The sequence below is a fragment of the Mustela putorius genome, unplaced genomic scaffold (assembly GCF_011764305.1).
Source record: "Mustela putorius furo isolate JIRA1106 unplaced genomic scaffold, ASM1176430v1.1 tig00003962_pilon_pilon_pilon, whole genome shotgun sequence".
NCBI lineage: Eukaryota > Metazoa > Chordata > Mammalia > Carnivora > Mustelidae > Mustela > Mustela putorius.
The window spans coordinates 5,023,112-5,042,140 of record NW_025422106.1 but is presented as its reverse complement, the minus strand read 5'-3'; the positions used below and the strand labels follow the sequence as shown (position 1 = coordinate 5,042,140).

Below are 19,029 nucleotides of genomic sequence, written 5' to 3'. Positions count from 1 at the left end.
TTACCTTTAAAAATAAATAAATATATAAATAAATAAATAATAGATTTCCATGACCTACTCCAGACTACTCAGTCAGAATCACAAGAAGTATTACACACAATAATGTATTTGTTTAAAAAAGATACAGTTCTTGGGGCGCCTGGGTGGCTCAGTGGGTTAAGCCTCTGCCTTCGGCTCAGGTCATGATCCCAGGGTCCTGGGATCGAGCCCCGCAGTGGGCTCTCTGCTCAGCAGGGAGCCTGCCTCCACCTCTGTCTCTGCCTGCCTCTCTGCCCACTTGTGATCTCTGTCTGCCAAATAAATAAATAAAATCTTTAAAAAAAAAAATACAGTTCTCTAGGTGATTCTGTTAGTCAGGTTTGGGACCCAGTGCCACTGTACCATGCTCTGTTGGGTGAAATGAGAATGAAGTGTCCAATGAGTATAGCGTCAGACTTCACTCAGGAATTGCTTAGTTAATACTCGGTGTGCTAGGTTTGGTCTGGACTCTAAAAAGCTTACAGTCTTGTAAAATAAGGTAAGATACATGAAGAGAAGTTTGTTTGAGGATCTACTCTGACTTAAGAAAGGTACACAGTACTGATGAAATTCAAATAAAGGAGAGATCACATAGTCTCAGAGGAATCAGGGAAAGCTCTATAGAAGAGGTGCAAACATCACCTTGAGCATTGGGAAAAACAGCCCTGCAGAGATGCAGGGAGGAAACCGTTGTGGAAAGAGGATGTGCCCAAAAGCATCAAGATAGGAAAGCATAGGCTGGGTTTGGAAGAGACCGGTCATTCACACGGTACACATCAAACAAGTTGCACTGAGGTGCGCCTGGGTGGATGAGTAGGTTAAGCGTCCGACTCGATTCTGGCTCAGGTCGTGATCCTCAGGATCATGAGATCAAGGCTCATGTTAGGCTCCACAAGCGGAGCCTGCTTAAGATTCTCCCTTTCCCTCTGTTCCTCCCCTCCCCTGTGAACGTGCTGCTCTGCCTGCCCCCTCCCCCAAAAATACAGGTTGTGCTGAGTATTCCGGCCAAAGCTTCTGTTTCATAAGGAACAGAAACCCACTCAAGTTAGCTTTAGGAAAGTTACCCTGAGGCCAGGGCAGTCTCATAGATGTGCAAGAATGCAGGATGAGAACCGGAAAGCCGTAAACCCAGTGCAATTCTCTCTACCTCTCAGGGCCTCTGTCCCACCTTTCTCTGCTCTTTCACTTTTGTGGGTGGCTTCTGCCCACTCAGTCTCCGTGTGTGGCTGCTGGCTCCACTCCCTGTGACGGGCTTCCAGCTCCAGCTCCAGCCCATGACTTGACAGCAGTTCGATCCTAATCCCCAGAGTCTAGCTGAGCCCAGCCTCTGGCTTGGTCCTCTAAGGTTAGATACTAGTCCACACTCTGGTCAGCTGTAGTTAGAAAACGGGAAAGGAATCCTATGGGAGTGAGGGTAGACCTTTCCAAAGGTGTAGGCAAGGTTGTTAAACTCAAAGAGGAAGTTCACTGGGTACATATCCAACATAGTAGAAACAACTAGGAAAAAGGGCACTTTGGGATAGAAACTAAAAGATAATGTGGAACCAGGAGAGGCAGGCTTTGTTTTGGTTTTTCTTTTTTTTAAGATTTTATTTATTTATTTATTTGAGAGAGGGATAGGCATGAGCTGGCGGGGGAGCGGGGGTGCCATGGCCTTGGGAGACAGAGAAGAAGGCTCTGCATTGAACAGGGAGCTCAGTGCAGGGCTCGATCCCAGGATGCTGGGATCATGACCTGAGCTGAAGGCAGACACTTAAGCAACTGAGGCACCCAGTCATGCATGCTTTGAATATGTGGTCAGGCCCTCTGAGCTTTCTCTGTTGAACAGCTCTGTTGGAAGAGCTTCCTGATGTGAACAGAGGTCATACCAATGAAATGTTAAGCTGTGTAAGACGGGAACTGGCAAAGAGGAAGGCTGAAAGCAGTTCTCATACCGTGTAGTGGAAAGAGAGTTGATGGCACAGATAGAAGAACTAACTTTAGGAGGAGTCATGGGACCTGGTGCTTGCTCACCTTTAAAGCTGGCTTTGACACCCTGCATGGACTCTCAGAGGGTGTGTTTGGCACACAGGGAAAAGGCGGGACTAAGACACTGCAAGGGACACAAACTTCCAGCCGACCTGGAGAGGAGTTGTGGGCGTGGAGGTTGATTACTGAAACAACGTGTGTAGGTGACATCGCCAAAACAGAAAAGGTCCAAGATCAGAAATGTAAGGGTTGGAGGTAAAAGGACACCACCAACAGGAACAGGTAGTAGACTGTAATGTAATGTGAGTCTGGGAGAAAACGTTTCAGAAAGTTGAGAGTAGTCAGCAGGTGTAGGAATACTTCAGGGACACTGAGGTTTGAGGAGGGTGCGAGTTGGAGGAAAGGTACTTGGTCACCCTCTGGTCAGACTTGGTCACTGGTGATTTTAGCATTTTAGTAGGATCAGGACAGATCAGACTGCAAAGACACATAGTATATACCTACAAGTGGGTATCTAGGTGAAGTGTCTAGGAGTTCATCTTACTATTCTTGTACCTTTTCCGTGTTTCAAAACAAAGTATCTTTAATAGCTTAAGTGTAATGGAAATTGGGAGACATTAGAAGATAAGAAATAGTGTTTTTGGAGCAAAGTACCAGCAGTAATAGGACAAGATGGAAAAGTTTGTCTTGCGGTGTAGGGTACCACGTCTTAAAAGAGAGGTGCAAAAAAAGGAATATGGGGGGGCGCCTGGGTGGCTCAGTGGGTTAAGCCGCTGCCTTCGGCTCAGGTCATGATCTCAGGGTCCTGGGATCGAGCCCCGCATCAGGCTCTCTGCTCAGCGGGGAGCCTGCTTCCTTCTCTCTCTCTCTGCCTGCCTGTCAGTGTACTTGTAATTTCTCTCTGTCAAATAAATAAATAAAATCTTGTAAAAAAAAAAAAAAGGAATATGGGAACCCTTGCACAGGGTGACCTTAGTTTCTGTTAGAAAGGAACATGGGTGTGTGTAGCATAAGAGAGTTAAAGCAGAGGCTTGACGAAGCTGGAAAAGGTTTGGGAAAACTCCTCTGTGTGCTAAATCAGAAGAAAGAAGTAAAGTTAAGATGAATGGGACCTCAAAGCTCACTGAGACAGGACAGTTAAATTGGAGACGAACACTCAGCCCTGTTTCATGGGGCCACAGCAGCCAGCACTTTAGCCACTGGCAAAGGCACAATTTGTCCTAGACCTCTGAAGTCACTTCTGTGTAACCCTGCTTTTGTTCTGGTACATACTGCAATCTACAGAGGTTTTTCATTATCATTTCAGTTAGTAACATAATTCAGTGAAGAAGCGTTTTTCACTTTGAAGAGACCATTATGTAATAGATTTTCCTTTCTTTTAGAATGTCAGTTTAAAGGGTTGCTTTTATAATAGTAGTACCTAATTTCACATACTTGGAATTCTCTTAATTTGAAAGGTGCTGGCTGATGGATTCCTGATGATTGGGATCGATGGCTCAGAAGCAGCAGATGGATCTGACTGGTTCTGTTATCATGCAACCTCCCCTTCTATTTTCCCTGTTGGTTTCTGTGAAATTAACATGATTGAACTTACTCCACCTAGAGGTACTTCATCCTAATATGTACACTGGGTCTTCATCCTTGCCTTCTTTTTACATGGTATCTATTGACATCATTTAACCCAGCCCTGGATTTGGTGCTGTGTGAACCTATGATACGTGCATATATGTAGATAAACGTGCATATACACAAGAGGTGTGGGGTGCTCTGAAAATATAAAGCACTGTATTCTAGCTAGCTTTCATAAATTATATTAGTTTGAATTTTTCCTGAACATCTATACATTTTATAATATGAATTGGTATTCTCCAAGCCCTATTGAGATGATGAGATAGGTAATTGCACACATAAACTTTTGTTAAAAATAGCTACAGGCTAAAGCCTTTGAGGGAAAGCAAGTTTCCATCTTTAGAGTATCATGTGACTCTAAAAAAAAAAGAGGCATACCCTTAAATATCTCTCAAGGCTTAACCACTGTCTTTCCTAATTTCAGTATCAGAGCCTTGGGTTTTTCTCTTAAGAAAAGAAGGGGGGGGGCTAAAACAGAGGTCTGTAAAAATAGTATTTCCCCAACCAATTTTCTTTCTTGGAAAGACAGAAAAGTATCACTGTGAAGGATGAAATGTTAGATTGTCCTAAGTCTAGGATTTTAAATGCAAAATTCTGGAACTCTTGTGGTAGACAGGAGAGAGACACTTTTGAATTAGGTGAGAAGGTGTACCTATGTCTGTCTAGAAACGAAAGAAAATCCTTATAACATGGAGGAATGGTTGCATTTGAATATATTAGAGCAAGAGTTTATTATATAATCTAAAATCTGAGCTCTCTGTATACTAAGTTAACATTATATCTACATTTTAATCTTTCGCTAATTTTAAATGAACTGCTAGTTAAATGAGGTGTGTTTTTCAGGTTACACAAAACTTCCTTTTAAATGGTTTGACTACCTCAGGGAAACTGGCTCCATTGCAGCACCAGTAAAACTATTTAATAAGGTAAGTTGAAATAATGGCCTAATAATTATGTGGAGTTTTTTTGATGCCTCGCAAATGCAAATCACTGTTGATCAAAGTGTCTTTGATTAACAAATATACAGTAATAAAACAATATATTTTATTTACCTAGGATATGAAGCTCATTTTCAAAGTTGGCTTCATTTTTAATCCGAGTAAAATAGAAATGAATACTTTTTCCAACTAGTTTCTTATGTAACTTCACCTTCATGTGTTTTATTTTTTAATTTTTAAATTTTTTTATTAACATATAATGGATTATTCACCTTCATATGTTTTAATAATTAAAGAATTTTTTAGGGTTTTTTTGTTTATTTAAATTGGGTTATTTGGTTACGTTGCTTTTTTTTTACCCCCCTCTTTCTTGGTGATAGTGGACTCGTGCTGCCTTCTTTTCACCAGTGGTAATGCTTTGCTTCTTCTATGTCAGGATGTTCCAAATCACGGATTTCGTGTAGGAATGAAATTAGAAGCAGTAGATCTCATGGAGCCACGGTTAATATGTGTAGCCACAGTAACTCGAATTATTCATCGTCTCTTGAGGATACACTTTGACGGATGGGAAGAAGAGTACGATCAGTGGGTAGACTGTGAGTCCCCTGACCTCTATCCTGTAGGGTGGTGTCAGTTAACTGGATATCAGCTACAGCCTCCGGCTTCACAGTGTAAGTTGGTATACAGAAAAGGTGTCCTTTTGTAAAAATCAGCAATTCTCCAGAGGACTGTTTCACATAAGTCATCTTGTGAGCTCACAGGACAAGAATATACCTTTGTCTGATTGGTTGCCAGGTAAGATCTTAAGACGGAACAACGCTATCACTCAGACCATGGGTACCACCGCAGTGTGAACCCAGTAACCAGTTACATAATGACTCTAGACAGAAACACCAGAGTAAGAGCAGCCGCCCAATGCAGCTGGACTTGTGTTAACGAGTTTGAAATGATAGGCTACAGTGTATTTTACAAAATAAGTGTTTACTGAATCAGTAATGGAATCTGTCTGGTATCATGGGTTTTACAGGAACACGCACCCTTATTTTCTAAGCATCATGTACTTTTATAAGCATAATGGTTTTGGTAAATATAATTCGTCTAAGTTGTATCTAGAGATGTGAGCTCGGAGTGCTTATCTGGTACCAATTTTCCCTTTTATTTTTCAGCGTCAAGAGAAAGCCAATCAGGTTCTTCAAAACAGAAGAAAAAGGCTAAGTCCCAGCAATACAAAGGACATAAGAAAAGTGGGTCACCACATGGTGTTTATATACATTTCCTAAGCTGTTAACCAGTTGGGGTCACAGCATTCTCACACAGAAACTAACATCCCTTGTGAGAGCCGGTGACTGTGCATTATGTATTTTGCTTAAAGGTGCAGTATGCCATAAAAGGCAAACCTCAGTAATGAGAAACACTTCTATTTTAGTGGGCAGGAAAAATGATCACCGTAATATTTTAAAACATGTATGGTGAAGAAGAGAGCACAAATAGTTCTCGAAATAATATGTAAACCTACTGAAAATTAATTTTTTTAATCTTTTTTGTAAAACTTTAAAAAGGGAAGCACTTGATATTTACAGTGACTTAGAGCCTACGAAGCCCATCCTTACAAATCAAAACTCTCCTTCTAGAATAAGATTTTATAAGAAATTCAAGTTGGTGGCTAGCAAAGGCCTAAAAATTTTTTTCTAAATATGCTTTCTGTATTATTTTTTACCTTACGATGAGTGGTTATTGGCATTAATAGTCAAATTAATATAGACTATATTGATAGCCCTTAATTTTTACTCTTTTAACATCTTTTCTCCCCCCACATAGGAAGCCACAGGTTTTTCTCTTCATGACACTCCTCATGGACTGTTTCATTCTGAGATAAGATTATTTTTATATAAAGATACTTTCAAAAGCAAAGAGTACATTTAAGGGTTAAAACTAAAACATATTTTTCCAGCTGACTTGCCATATGTTCAGATAAGTTTTAATCTGTCTCATTAACCACCAAGAGACTGAGCAGCATGAAGAATGAAACATACCCTTACTTTCTGATTACAGTCACTTGTTTTATAGTTGCTGTTTTTTTTTCCCACTGGGGGACAAAAAATTTCTACCAGCCACTACCATGGTGCTCTCGTGTCCTTCCAGCATGAAATTATGTCCACCTCAACACTGATAACCTCCAGGCCTTTCTCTCACTCTTTCTTTTATATCAAAGATATAGGCCTCCCGTTTGTCCAGTTGCTTTTCCCACTAGCTGCTTGTCAGGTTCGATACTCATCTGAAAGAACTCTAGAGAACATTGCCAGGCAGGCAGATCGAAGCAAACCCCATGCCTCCGGAAACAAGGAGGAAGAATTCACATGGAGACTTTGTCAGTGGACTAACCGTAGCACGCATGGTCACTGAGCTTTCTATGAGGTTGGATAGCACAGGCTGTGTTAGCCCACCTTTTCACTTTCTGTTGGGCAAGACCGAGATTCAGAATTTTCTTTCCAAGATGTTGAATTAAGAACATTTATTATTACATGACATATTTTTTAGAAATAATTTCTGAGCATTGAGTACACATGCCTCCCTTACATTCACATGTCTCCCTCGGTGTGACTTTTGTGGGTTTGTGTCCACCTTAAGGGGTTTAACGATTTTGAATTAATTGGGCCAGGGACATGGGAAGAAGTACGAAACTAAAGAAATGATAGTATCAATATGCCAGTTTATAGGGACATTTAATGGTACCACATTTCTTGATAAGCTGGGGAAATGAATTTATGTGTAAATATACCGTGTTCTTTAACTGTAATGTTTTGTAAGGGCTCTTAATATTATGGCATCATCTCGTGCCTTTAAATCGTCCTTTGGGCATAGGAAGGAAAAGGACAGTAAGCCCACAGTCCCTTATTAGAAACCCTTGGGACCAGATGTGTTTTGGAATTCAGAATTCTTCAGATTTCAGGAAAGTACAGCGTAGCATATATTACATAACACCCCTTCCAGACTCTGGCACATTTTCTGGAAGCAAAATATATGTAAATGTTTACATTAAATGGGCCAAATAAAGATTAAAAAGAGTATCACCAAGTGAGGTCTGGTTTTGTTGCCAGAGTTTTATAGGAAAACTGAATTTTGGAATTGAGGTTAAGGAATTCCAGTGCCATATGAGTGAAGAAGCAGTGGTCTTCATTGTAACTCCCTGTTTCCTTTATTGTTTTTGTATAGCTCACCAGGTAGTTCATTAGACATTTTTCCTGCAAAACTTGACTTGTCCAAATAGGAAAGAATTTGGGGTCCATAAATGTAATTTAACCATTGCATGCAGTATCATTAGCAGATCAGCCACAGACTCTTCTCTTTTTAAGTTTGCTTACAGATTATTGTATTCGGGCTCTTTGGTTTCATCTTCTGGCTCCTCAGTCTTTTTGTACTCAAAATCATCCATTGGTGTGTTCTTTGGTAGTGTTGCTTTTTGTTTGGTTGTTTTGCGTTTTGTTTTGTTTTGTTTTAGCAGAAATAGTTGATTGGCTTCATTGTTCTAGCTTGTTTTGCAGTGATCTGTGTTCATGCTACAAAGGGATAATCATTGACCGGTGCTCTTAAATAACGATAGTGTTCTGCCAAGAGAATCAGATAGACAGTTGCGTGCGTGTGTCTGTCCAATATGAAAAGCCTTATTTTTTTCAAGGTTTGGTAATTCTAGAGCTGGAAACCCAGCACACTAATTTCTGAACCATCTTTAGGGGACTGTTAGAAGCAGTAGAGAGCTGGAGATCCTCCTTGGAGTTTTACCTCTGAGTGTGTCATACATTAGGAAAAGTCTAAATGATTTGCTGCATGTGATTTTGGTTCGGCAGTTGAGAGTTGAATGTATACTCACACCTGGCTTTAGTCTCCAGACCATTTTACAGAAGAATACTGTCTGACTTAGATTTATCTTTTAGTCCTGATTTCGTGAAGCATAATTTCTGATTGCTCTTGCTTTGATTGTTCATATACTCTGGAAGAAAACAGATACAATTTATAGTCCCAGAGGTATGTAAGTATCCTTCAGCTTTCAGCCTGACTAACGCAATATGTTGGCTCAGTATTTGCAAAGTTTAGAATATTTTTTGCTGGTGAAAGCATTGTATAAATCTTCAAAGGCTTATATTTGCTTATGAAACTATGACCAAAAGGTGTTTCAAAAGAAATTAGATTGCTTAAGTACTTGCAGGCAACAAGCTTTAAATTTTAGAAATGCTTTTCAGAGTAAGAATTGTGTTTTCTAAAAGACTGGATTGTAATCCGAAAGGTAGGAGAGCACATTTCATATCAGTAAATCCTGCCACCTAGATAATACATTGATTCAGCCATTCAATTCTCCCCAAAAGCCAATCCTTTCACCTTATATGGCATTGAAATGTACCCAACAAGTGGGGTTTTAAAACTTTCTCTCTCTCCCATTGGATTTTCAGCCTCCTTCAAGGTAAAATTTTCTTGAAGGAAGTTAGCCTGCTGTTCTCTACACCGAATGTTCTAGGTGGTTCATTTTGCTTTGTTGTATTTTATTTCATTTTATTTTTTTAAGATTATGTTTTTAAGTAAAAAAACTTAAACTGCGAGTTCAGCCCCACATGCGGCCTGAACTCACAGCCCCAAGGTCAAGAGTCGTAGTGTGCTCCACGGACTGTACCAGCCAGGTGCCCCACTTCGTTGTATTTTAAGTTGATGTTAAGAGTCGGGAGCCAGGATCCCCAGGCTCTCAGAGACCAGAAGTAATCTCCCCCATCATTCACCCTGAGAATACACCCCCACAGGTACACACCCTCACAGTCCTTGTTTCCAGAAATACAGACCTTGCATAGTCGGTTCTCTTTCCAGAGTATCCTATGCAACACAGTCTTTCCTAGTTATAATGCACTTTTCTTACCACACATGTAAGTAAAAGCTTACTTTAGTTTGACTTGATATTTAGAGAGGAAGATGCCAGTTGGGAAGAAGCCTGTCAGTTTGTCGAGCCTGCCCATGACAGGTGGGGTGCGGAGGAGCTTCTCTGGTGACGAAGAGTTGACTCCTCCTCCATATCGAACCCTTCCAGCACAGACAGCCCCAGAGGCCTTCCCACCTCCCAGCACTAGCCGAGAGTTCAGTCCCAGCCTCAAAACAGGTAATAGTCCCCTCCGCACCACAGGTACTACAGGGGTTGAAAGTCTGGGCAGGGCGGTGGGAGACAAAGCATGGTCCGGCATGACAGATGCTGACTCATTAAATTTTTCTTTTTTTTTTTTTTTCAACTAAAAACTTCATCTTCACTAGTCCTTGGGAGTCACTTCACTGAAGTTGAATCATCAGGGAGGGATTTTTATTTTCTTTTAAACCACTTCTTGAGCCTCACATGAAGGTAAAGCTCATCGTTTCAGTTGGTGGAATTGTGAGACAACTTGTACTGTTCCATGGTTTCATTAAAATAGTTGAACATTTTCCATTGCAGAATTCCATGTGGTGTGACCTGTGGGAGAAGGACACCATGAGGGATCAGCCTGATTAATCAGACTCAAAGATGAGGCTTTTCGTCTCTCACTCACTAGGAAGGATGTGTTTTGTGTTCCTGTGGAATTTGGGGTCTGGTGGTAACACTGTGACCGCCACTAGCTGAATAACATGAACTTGGACCTAAATTCTTGTATAATTTTGGTGTTGAATTTGAGTAAAATTTATTCCCATAACTTTATGTTTCTGCATTTACACCGATTCAGTAAGTGACATTTAATTTGAATTTAATTGATCTGGCCAAGCTAGTACATTGTAAGGAAAACTGCAAAAGGTTTAGCCCTTCGTAGTTGTTGAGAGCAAATGTGTTTATCATAGAGTGCCTGAGAGGCTTCAATTGCTTGTGATGAACTTCAGGAGTGAGTCGGTAGAGACGGCTTCGTTGCCTGAGTCCTACAGGCCTTGGCATGTGTTCTGCTGTATCCTACCTGTTGCTACTCCGTGGTTTTATTCAGTCAGCGGTCTTCACAATGTATGTGTGTTGGAAACCCTGATGGGACTTGATACCTAGCTCTGTTTTCTTCTTCTTCCTCTGTTTGATAATGCCTTTATGTCTGAAGTTTTTTGGGGTTTTGGCTTTTGTGGGGTGTTTTTGGCTTTTTTTTTGTGGGTGTGGATTTTGGTTTTGTTTTATTTTGTGGGAGGAGTTGGGGGGGGGGGCTTTTGCCTTTTGTTGTTTAGCTTTTGCCTCCCTACCAGTGTATTGGGTCATCTTCATCCTTCCTAGTCTGTCTCTCTGAAGATCACTCTGATATCCTTACATCTAGAGGAAATTACTATGCCTTTTTTGTATTTAAAAAAATAGACTAGGACTGCAAACTTAAGTTTATCTGCTCCTCAGTGGAAAAACGTTCAAAGTCTAAAGAACATTTCAGTTTCTCTTGTTTGTCTCTCTGACTTTGTTTTTGTACTTGTTATTTATGACATACTCTTCTTTAATATAAGTCATTAACTATAGATATCGTGAGCTCTGAATATGTTTGAATTTTTATTGGGTGTTAGGTGTTTTCTTTAAGCATTGGACTAACTTAGGTGTGTGTCAGGTTCTGTGAGAGGTTACTGATTCATGTAAAATAGAACTTCTAGGATTGGCAAGACCCTAGAACTCAGAGTAGACGCCTGGGATGGAAACCAGGGGGTCTCCTACTTGATGCCCTTCTTCCACCAGTGTCTGTAGTGCCACCTCAGCTGGGGGCACATCTCTTGGGACATGGTGTGATCTTTCTCTGCTGAAAGTGTGTGGGGACTACATTCCCTGTCTTAATTACCTGAAAGCTGTAGTTTGATTAGCCACTGAGACTTTATTATTTCTGGACTATCCTAGCTAGGAAAATATGATTTCCATTAGCTTATCTCTTGAGATGTTAGTGAGTAGAGCCCACAAAGTGACTTCCTTTTAAAAAATGGCACTCGGGAGATGCACTTGCATGGAAGTTGGCATCTGGCCACAGGGTCTATTTTATTTCATCCATCATTCATTGAGAATAACGCCTGGAAAAGAGAAATGATTAGCCTGAAGACACCAGACAGGCTTTATTTTAGGTTCCATGAAAACAGTGAAACTTTGCATGAAAGCATTCTACATCTGAGTGAACGGTTTCACCTTTATCTTAAGTTACTTTATTTTAAGCACATTGTTTCCATATTTTAACATGTATAGAAGCATAATCCAGAAATTCATTGTTAATAGTAAATGCAAATAGTTTCAGAACTGTTTAGAATCTCAGCTTACCTTTCTTACATTTCAAAAAAACAAAAAACAAAGTAACATCGGTTTGAATGGAACGTGTTTGGTCTTGAAGCACCCAAGTTCTTTTCTCATTCATGTAGCCATCTGACCATCCTATAATAAGATACTGTTTCAACCAACCTTTTATCGTGGGTACTGCACCTTTAATGAACTTGGGGTTTTTCTTTCCTATGTGTTTATTTTCACAGCATTGTTCAAATGTCCTTAACAATTAATGTGTGTTGGTTAGATTTAAAAGATAACTAGTATATACTTGATACTCTCCATAAAAGTATTTTTAATTTTTTTTTTTTTTACAAAGAAAAGAACTACACAGTCTTGTTTGCTTTGAGTTTCAGCAGTCTGATTCGTGTTTGTTTTGTTGTTATTCTAGGCATAGTGTATTCACTTTTCTGTCTTTGGGCTATGAAGTTTCTTAACACCATTACCAAAACAAGTACCAAAGTAAAATGAAATGAATTGACATCTCTCAAAAGAGTATTATTTAAATTATTGAGTAAGGTGTCAAAGACCTTAAGATTTCTTTTTAAAGTAACCTCTACAGCCACTGTGGGGCTTGAACTCACAACACTGAGATCAAGAGTCGCATGTTCTGCGGACTGAGCCGGCCAGGCACCCCAGAAACCAGTATTTTTGGAACTAACCTTTTATAACTAAGATTAGGACGGAAAACATTTTTCTATGACTATACTGTTTAACTCTAAAAGTGTAACCATTTTAGGGCACCTGGGGGGCTCAGTTGGTCAAGTGTCTGCCTTTGGCTCAGGTCATGATCCCAGGGTCCTGGGATGGAGTCCCACATCGGGCTCCCTGCTCTGCAGTGGGTCTTCTTCTCCCTCTCCCCCTCGCTTGTGGGTACATGAGCCGCGCTCTCACTCTTTCTCCGAAAAATAAGTAAAATCTTTAAAAATAAAAACGTAAAATTGTAACCATTTTAATATGGTTCCACATGGTGACACTGTCTAGTTAGTACTTCATGAAAACTTAGCTCACTATTTATCTAAATACTCTGAGTCCTAATTCTTCTCATAAATTGAACTTTTTTCTATATAAGCAGTTCCCAGTTTACATCCCGTGTATGTGCTCATCCCGTCTTTCCAATCACAATGGAAAGATCCACAGTGGAAGAAACAAGAAGTCTGCACTTTTTATTTGGAGCTCGTGCCTGCAGGCGGCAGACGGGTGCTCTCAGGGAGCATGAGCTCACCAGCACGAGCAGGGGCCACATGCAGTGCATCCACATCTGTGCCACATCTGTGGCAGGCACCGTGGCAGAGGGAGGCTCGGGCTGCCCAGCTACAGAGCACAGCAGCCAAAGAGTTCCCACCGATCACAGCCCCTGGAGATGGCTGGCCTCCCTGTGCCAAGTCTGCCTGCTTTCCCAGGTCTTAGGTGAAACCTCTTGTCTCAGAGCAGTCAGTCCAATTCAAAAGAACCATGGGACACAGGCCAGGGAGCAGGAAGGACACGGTTTGTGACCTCTGATGGAACACATCTGTGTGCTGAAGAAATTGGAAAAGGAAACTAGCCCTGCTCACCACGGGATTAGATTCCAATCAGCGTCACTGTTACCATGCTGGATCACCTATCCTTTCAATTATTTGGAATTTGACCAGTCAGTTTTGGTTAAACAGTAACATTTTTAAGAAACCTGGACACGTCTCTGAGAGGTTGGTAGTTAGATAATTTTTTATTTAAAAAGGAGGGACGTAGATAGGAAAATCTCAGAATTAAACAGCCTGAAGTTTTTGCCCAAGGCTACTGCTGGGCCCCCCAAAGAAGAAATTTCTCTTTCTCATCATCTTTGCCCTCCCTCCTGTCCCTAAGGATTCTGACTAACTAGCATGACTTCAGTGGCTGCAAAGAAATCTAAGCCCCACTGAAAATATTAGAAACTGGGAAACTGGAGAAGGAAAAAAAACGAAGGAAACTAGAAAATAGTTGTCCACAGAAGACCCCCTGATATATGACCTGTTTATAAATTGAGGACTGCCTATACTGTTGGGTTTGTGCTCAGTGGGTAAAACATGCTATTCTTAATCTCAGGGTCAAGAGTTCAAGCCCCCGTGGGGTGTGGAACCTACTTAAAATTTGGGGAAAAAAAGGGGAAAAGGAGGTCCTCAGATAAGGACTCCGGCAGTACTGCCATCAGGTGATGCCATTGGCAGTGTTCACTGTTCTGCACCAGTGATTTTCTCATTGCCAATGTCAGACAAGTTTCGTTTTGCCTAAAATGATTACTCAATTTTTCCAGTGATTTTAGTTTTAATACAGGTGATCTAATATCAGTTATCATTTGTTTTTATAAATATGTAAATTACATATATACATAATACCCATCTTATAGATGATAGAAATCTTTGTTTTATTTATAAGTACTATTTTAATATTATCAAATTTATATCTTTTTTTCTGCAGGGAGTCTTTTTAGTAAAGGTACTCCTTGGAAATAATAAGACTGCATTGAAGTCCTATTTATTGGGTTGTTACTCATTTTAAATATTATAATTCAGAATAATGTGAGAAATATATCATTGTTGTATAGACCTTGACATAAAAGTGAATACTACACTGTAAGAGAAATTCTAATTGTTCTTGCCAAATTAGTGCCATGATCTTGACCATTTCATTGAAGATGTCTGTCGTGCAGTATCTTACAGTTCCTTTATGGAACTTTCCTTAACTGCTGATATACTTTGAAAATTGAAATGAATTAAATGTTCCTACTTTGGGGGGTTAATTTTTAGAGCTATCGAAGACATGTAAAGTTAGTGGAACCTGAAGACTGAAAGTAATCTGCATTTTCTAGAAAGGCTTAATAACATCGCATACGTTTATCCCTTTCATGCAGTGACTACATTGCAGCTGAAGGAGGAGTTGATAGACGGAGAGGATTATAATTTCCTCCAAGGAGCATCTGATCAGGAAAGCAATGGCTCTGCCAACTTCTACATCAAACAAGAGCCCTGAGAGGGCTCCAAAACTGAGGGCGGGAGGGGAAGAATTTTACACAGGACTGATTTATAATCCCTCAAGCTGTACAGCGGGACTATTCTACTGGGACATTTTGCTAAACATAGAAAATTTCAGTTCCAGATTTTTCAGGTGGGTGGGGAAACTATTTTAGTCGTGGGGGGAAATTTTTCAATTTATAAAGATGGACAATTTTTGTGTTGTATTTGAAGCTTTTGAAAGAATTTTGTAATATTTTCCAAGTTTGGATTTATGTGCATTGTTAACAACTGAAATTCTAACTTTTTGGTAAGATTAAAGTTTAGGTAGCAGGATTGAAGGAAATGATTTAAGAAGGATATAGTTGTAAATGCAAATGAACTGTCATTACAAATGAACCTTTTTTGGTACCTGTTGGGAAATTTTTGGGATTTTAGAAGTTAGGCCAGTCACATCTCCAGCTTCCTTTGCTGCAGAAATATGCAACTGAGCCCCCCTCTCGTGGAGGGTTCATCACCACATAGATCATGGAAGGGGAATTAAATCCGCTTGGTGGCATTTTGTTGTAGCCCATTTTAAATGTTTGTACAGAAATGTTTTTCATTCTGTGAAAATTTATTTGGAGTTCTATATGAAACTGGAAGAACTCTGATACTTTTATATGTTCTCTTTTAATTAAAAAATGATTAAAATTATCCTAACACTAAAGTGTTAAACTGGAATGGTTGACCAGATGAACAGGATCTCAGTGTACACGTTGAGGGGTTGGGGAAAGTATAATATTGTCCTTCGTTCATTTTCTTTTCCTTACTAAAGACACCCCACAAGAGGGATTCTGATCAGTTCTCTGCCATTTCCCTCCTTCTGTTAGATAATATAACCACACCCCAAAACAGATGTTCTTCTGTATAACCAGTAGAATCAAATCAAAAGTTGTTTAAAGCCAAAAATCAGTTTAGAATTCAAAATCATTCCAGCTCTGCTTTTAACTATCCTGGCTTTGTTTTAAAAAAAAAAAAAAAAAACTAATTTGAAAGAGAATTTAATTTTCTTAAAATTCCATATATATATAGGTATATATATATATATTATATATATAATATATATATATATAATGAGTTGTCTTTTAATTGTATTCAAAATTAATTTTAACAGTAATAACTGATTTGGACCATTTCAAACATTCCCTACTTTAAAATTCACATGGCTTCCTTTAAAAAACAAAAGGATACAAGGGTAAATTGGTGAAAGGTTTGCTCTCTGCATTTTTCTAACTTTCTGAGTTGTGACTGAATGAGAGAGCTCTAGCGTTTACCAGTGAGGTTCATAAACTAAACTCTCAGGAATTAATTGCATCTGTTCTAGAAGTGCTTCTGGGTCTTAGCCTGGCCTCTTCAGAGTGGTAACATTGACCATCTCCTCTGGAATATAGGTAGGGCTAATTAGAAATTAATCAAAATGATTAACCTCTAAAGTCCTTCAGCCTATGGAATGCTTTAAAAAAAAAATGGTAATGGAAAGCCCCAGGAGACCATTTTAGGTAAGATTTTTGTTTGAATTTTAAAATGCATAGAACATTAAAAACCAGCAGTTTATTTTCTAAAATATTGCTCTACTTTTGGGAATAATAGCATTGGTAATACGCACAGGTTTACCTCATTCTATGCAAGAGGGGTTAATAACATAAGGTTTTGTAGTTGCTACTGGAAGTAAAATTTGTTACTTTATAGTGTAAGAATGTATGGAATCGCATGTCAACATTTCTTAATACTGACTCTTTATAAATGCAGATCATATCAACGCCAAGTTGATTCTCATGTGTCAAATATATGTGAATTCAGCTGTTAAATTACTGGATATTTATCTTAAACAACCTTACTGAGAGGGACCTACTGTAAATGTGACATCCTCACACTTCCCAAATCTTTAACTTTTAAGAATCTTCCCATAAACGTAAAGCCTAGAAGAAGACTTCCACAGCAGGGCTTAACCATGGTCTTCATTCTCAGGCTCTGGTTCCGTGACAGGAGCTGCAGGGTGTGCCTGGCCATACCTGGGGCTTAGGGGCCCTGTGGGGAACTGGGGAAAATCAGGAGGGATTTGATTTGGAGCCTGGTAATTAGTTCTGTGTGCAATGCTCATTTGTTAGCCAGGTCTTAGAAGCTTCCAGTCATACAGCAAAACCAGGCTCTGAGTGTCTTTGAATGTCCCACCTGTTCGTGAAATGTTTCTTGTCTTGATCCCATGATCAACAGTTAAAGGTTGGCAAGGACTTCCTGTGGTCTCAACACAGTCTGAAGCCCTCCTCGTTGTTCAGGCTCTAACTCCTGCTGCTGATAAACAGAAAACAAGTTAGTGCAGAGGAGAGTGATGTCTTAGCCATAACTCCAGTCGTATGACCCAATAGCCCCATTCTCTTTTACGGTTCAAAATGTACTGCTGACCTTGGGTTTGTTTTCATTTTTTTCCTCTTAGAATTATTTGGGGATTTTTGGTAGTTTAAACTCTTTAACCTTTTCCTTGCTGTGTATGAGGAAAGCTACAGCTGTTATCAACTTCTTATTCTACGGATACTAACACGGGTTTTCAGTGTTTGTTTGTTTTTATTATATTAATTTTGCGTGATGTGAATACCCTCTCCCATCAATACTTGTATTATGGTGCTATATATTTGGTAATGATCCTTTACTATTGGGAAGGGATTTTAAAAATACTGTGATGAAACTGGGTTGCTTCCTTTGATTTTCATATTTTAAATAAAGCCACAGTCATTTATACAAAAGAAAAGCATCTGTCCCTGGGCAAATCTTTTGAGGACAGAGGTCAAAGTAAACTGCATAAGGTTTTTACATCATTTCTGTATGTATTTGATATATAGATCAATATCTGTACAAATTTAATCTTTTATTTTCTTGGTAACTTGTGATCACTGAGGAAGTATTTGAGACTTTCTCATGAAGTGTATATAATGGCGTGAAAAATTCCTTCGGAGAAACTTATGTTCCTTTCATTTTTACCAAACTGCAAATTTTCAGCATGGATGTGAAAAGCATTAAAATTATAACTTTGTGTACAAGATGAAAATAATTCACTAAATTGCCCTTTTTTACACAAAATAAAACGTTAAAGTTAAGTTGTATTGGAGCAATTCTTTAATACACTTTGGTCTTTGAGGGGTTTCCTTTTTTCTTCAAGATACTGAGTGGCCTTCTACAGGCGAGCCAGGTGCCTTCCTTCCTCACAGAACCTGTGACCCAATGAGGGGAAAGCAGGCACATTTACTCCCGGCTGGCAGGGGAGGAACAGTATGCGGGGAGCTGTGTGGACATGGCTGCGTTTGAGCCAGGATTGCACAAAGGTACATGGCCAAGCCATGACACGGCAGAGGGGGTGCGGACTGCTGGTGGGGGGAGTCCATCACTGTAGCTAGAACATGGGGGCAGAGGGTTGGTGTGCTTGCTGGGGAACTTTTTTTTTAAAAACTCTATTAACCTCAACAGCAGACAAAATTCATAGGATGTAAATAAGTGACCCCAGCTGGCTCTGGCGGTTTCCATGAGGAAGAAATGCAAGACACCCTCCTTTACCAACAACTAAGTCATTAGTAAATTATCCAACTTTACTAAAAAATAAAGCAGTTTGTAGATAATTTTACGGATGTTAAGATAACAGATGGGAGCGCCTGGGTGGCTCAGTGGGTTAAGCCGATGCCTTCGGCTCAGGTCGTGATCTCAGAGTCCTGGGATCCAGTCCCCCATGGGGCTCTCTCCTCAGCGGGAAGCCTGCTTCCCTCTCTCTCTCTGCCTGCCTCTCTGTCTACTTGTGATCTCTCTCTGTCAAATAAATAAATAAAATTTTAAAAAAAAAAGAGAGATAACAGATGGATTGGGACTTCCGGGGTTAATTCCATCATCACACTTCAGAAAAATTTAACACACTGCAAGAAAAAAGTAGATCCTAATTTCTGCCCTGCTTTCTCCCTTAAATGGCTTCCATAGTTGCCTAGTATGTTGGAATTCCCAGCTTGGCTCTCATTTACAGTCCCATGAGCTTTGAGATACACATACTATTCTTGAAACCATTACATGCCCATTGGGAAAACTAGGTTCCTGGTATGCTTTATGCCGAACATACGCTCAAGAGAACCAAGTGTTTCGCCGAAACTAACTTTACCCTTGTGGTGTTATCCAGCCTTGTGAGATCCAGGGACAACAGTAAAGGATTTCTTGCAGACTGTTACTGAGGCCAGTGCAT

General features: G+C 39.8%; 1 protein-coding gene across 19 annotated transcripts in view; it reads left to right on the top strand.

The window, feature by feature from the left end:
- MBTD1 (mbt domain containing 1) overlaps positions 1–17,908 on the top strand; it is a 70,179-nt gene extending 52,271 nt beyond the window's left edge. For 13 of the 19 annotated variants that reach the window (XM_004764858.3, XM_013062555.2, XM_004764859.3 and 10 more), the window contains 6 exons: positions 3,444–3,591; positions 4,459–4,541; positions 4,990–5,224; positions 5,720–5,797; positions 9,499–9,690; positions 14,675–17,908. In XM_004764858.3, coding sequence (XP_004764915.2) covers positions 3,444–3,591; positions 4,459–4,541; positions 4,990–5,224; positions 5,720–5,797; positions 9,499–9,690; positions 14,675–14,793 — 855 coding nt within the window. In that variant the 3' untranslated portion in view covers positions 14,794–17,908. Of the gene's footprint in view, positions 1–3,443; positions 3,592–4,458; positions 4,542–4,989; positions 5,349–5,719; positions 5,798–9,498; positions 9,691–9,839; positions 13,494–14,674 lie in introns of those variants that run through there. The other 6 variants (XM_013062557.2, XM_013062556.2, XR_006603764.1 and 3 more) reach the window with 5 other exon arrangements.
- The last annotated feature ends 1,121 nt before the right edge of the window (positions 17,909–19,029 follow it).